Source organism: Terrapene carolina, unplaced genomic scaffold, assembly GCF_002925995.2.
Source record: "Terrapene carolina triunguis isolate 2854851 unplaced genomic scaffold, T_m_triunguis-2.0 Scaffold51835, whole genome shotgun sequence".
In the NCBI taxonomy this organism is placed as follows: Eukaryota; Metazoa; Chordata; order Testudines; family Emydidae; genus Terrapene; species Terrapene triunguis.
In genome coordinates this window covers 2,206-3,605 of record NW_020716186.1, presented here as the reverse complement: position 1 = coordinate 3,605, position 1,400 = coordinate 2,206, and the positions used below count along the sequence as shown (strand labels likewise).

The 1,400-nt window shown below is 39.0% G+C and overlaps 1 protein-coding gene across 1 annotated transcript; it reads right to left on the bottom strand.

Moving 5' to 3' along the window:
* Nucleotides 1-91: 91 nt before the first annotated feature.
* Nucleotides 92-685, bottom strand: LOC113405972 (olfactory receptor 14C36-like; the record flags this gene model as incomplete). Its single annotated transcript, XM_026647307.1, has 1 exon — nt 92-685. A coding segment is annotated over exon 1 (594 nt), but the record flags the coding sequence as incomplete, so codon positions are not given.
* Nucleotides 686-1,400: the final 715 nt, after the last annotated feature.

Below are 1,400 nucleotides of genomic sequence, written 5' to 3'. Positions count from 1 at the left end.
CAGAGGGGATTCTCAGCACAGCAGAAAGGATGTGAATATAGGACACCAATATGGAAATTAAGAAAAATAACCCCACAACAGCACTACATACAATATCCACTATTTCATTAGCACTTGTATCAGCACAAGAGATTTTCAGTAGCTCTGGGATATCGCAGAAGAACTGATCAACAACATTGGACCCACAGAAAGGTAATAGGAAGGTATTACCAGTGTGGAGCAATGAATAGATACAGCTGCTGATCCAGGAACCAGCTGCCATCTGTGCACATGCCCCTCTGGTCATGATGACCCTGTAACGCAAAGGATGGCAGATTGCAACATAGCGGTCATATGCCATCGCTGCGAGAAGGACCAACTCTGAAAAGGCAAAGAAGATACCAAAATAGACTTGGGAAACACACCCAGAGAAAGAGATCAGTCTGGTGTTGGTTAGGGAGTTCACCATGGACTTGGGGACAGTGACAGAGATGTAGCAAACATCGAGGAAGGACAAGTTGCCCAGGAAGAAATACATGGGGCTGTGAAGATGGTGGTCACTGGCTACGGCTGTGATGATGAGAAGATTGCCCATCAGTGCTGCCAGATAAATCACCAGGAACACCACAAAGTGCAAAATCTGCAGCTCCCGAACATCAGAGAATCTCAGGAGAAGGAACTCGGTCACAGTGCTTTGGTTGGACATTTCCTGCTGTGTGGAGAGAAATGCAAGATAAAACCAGGTGAGGGTAGAAAAGAAGAAAAGAGAACAACATATGTGCTTATTCTTCTTCAGAAAAGATTCTGGATTCTAGAACTAGTGCGTAGAATAGTGCTTTTCTAAGGTCATTCAGCTACAAGGAGAAAGTATTAGTGACATATTATTCTCAATTTATTTAAATACATTTTGCATATTTAATGTTCATGCTATGTCCTAGAGTTGATTGAAATTTTCCCAAACTTATTTGCTCTTCAAAATGATTCAGCCTCAGTTACAGCTAGAGAAACCCATTGGGTCAAATTCTCTGCTACTGTAAATTTTTACCTTCTATGAAACTTTGTCAGCTTACATCAGCGGAGAATTAGTAGGGCTGTTTTCAAATTACGCCCTCAATTATGGGAAGTAGAATCCTTATCTTTAGACATGGCAGAATTCAATTTTTATTTTTATACCTTCACCAGATTATATCAAAGTTATTTTTTAAACATTAGTATTACCAATTTATATTTTAACAATTCCAAAAATTTATGTTTTAAGCATTTTTTCCTTGCATTTTATCTATTTAAATTTTCACAGTTGCAGGAAATTATTGGGAGGGGATCACAGAATGTGGGGGGAGGGACAGACAATACTTGTTTCATGACATTGAGATTGAAAAAATTAAAGGTTTGTAACCGTTAAAATACAAATTGTCAATATC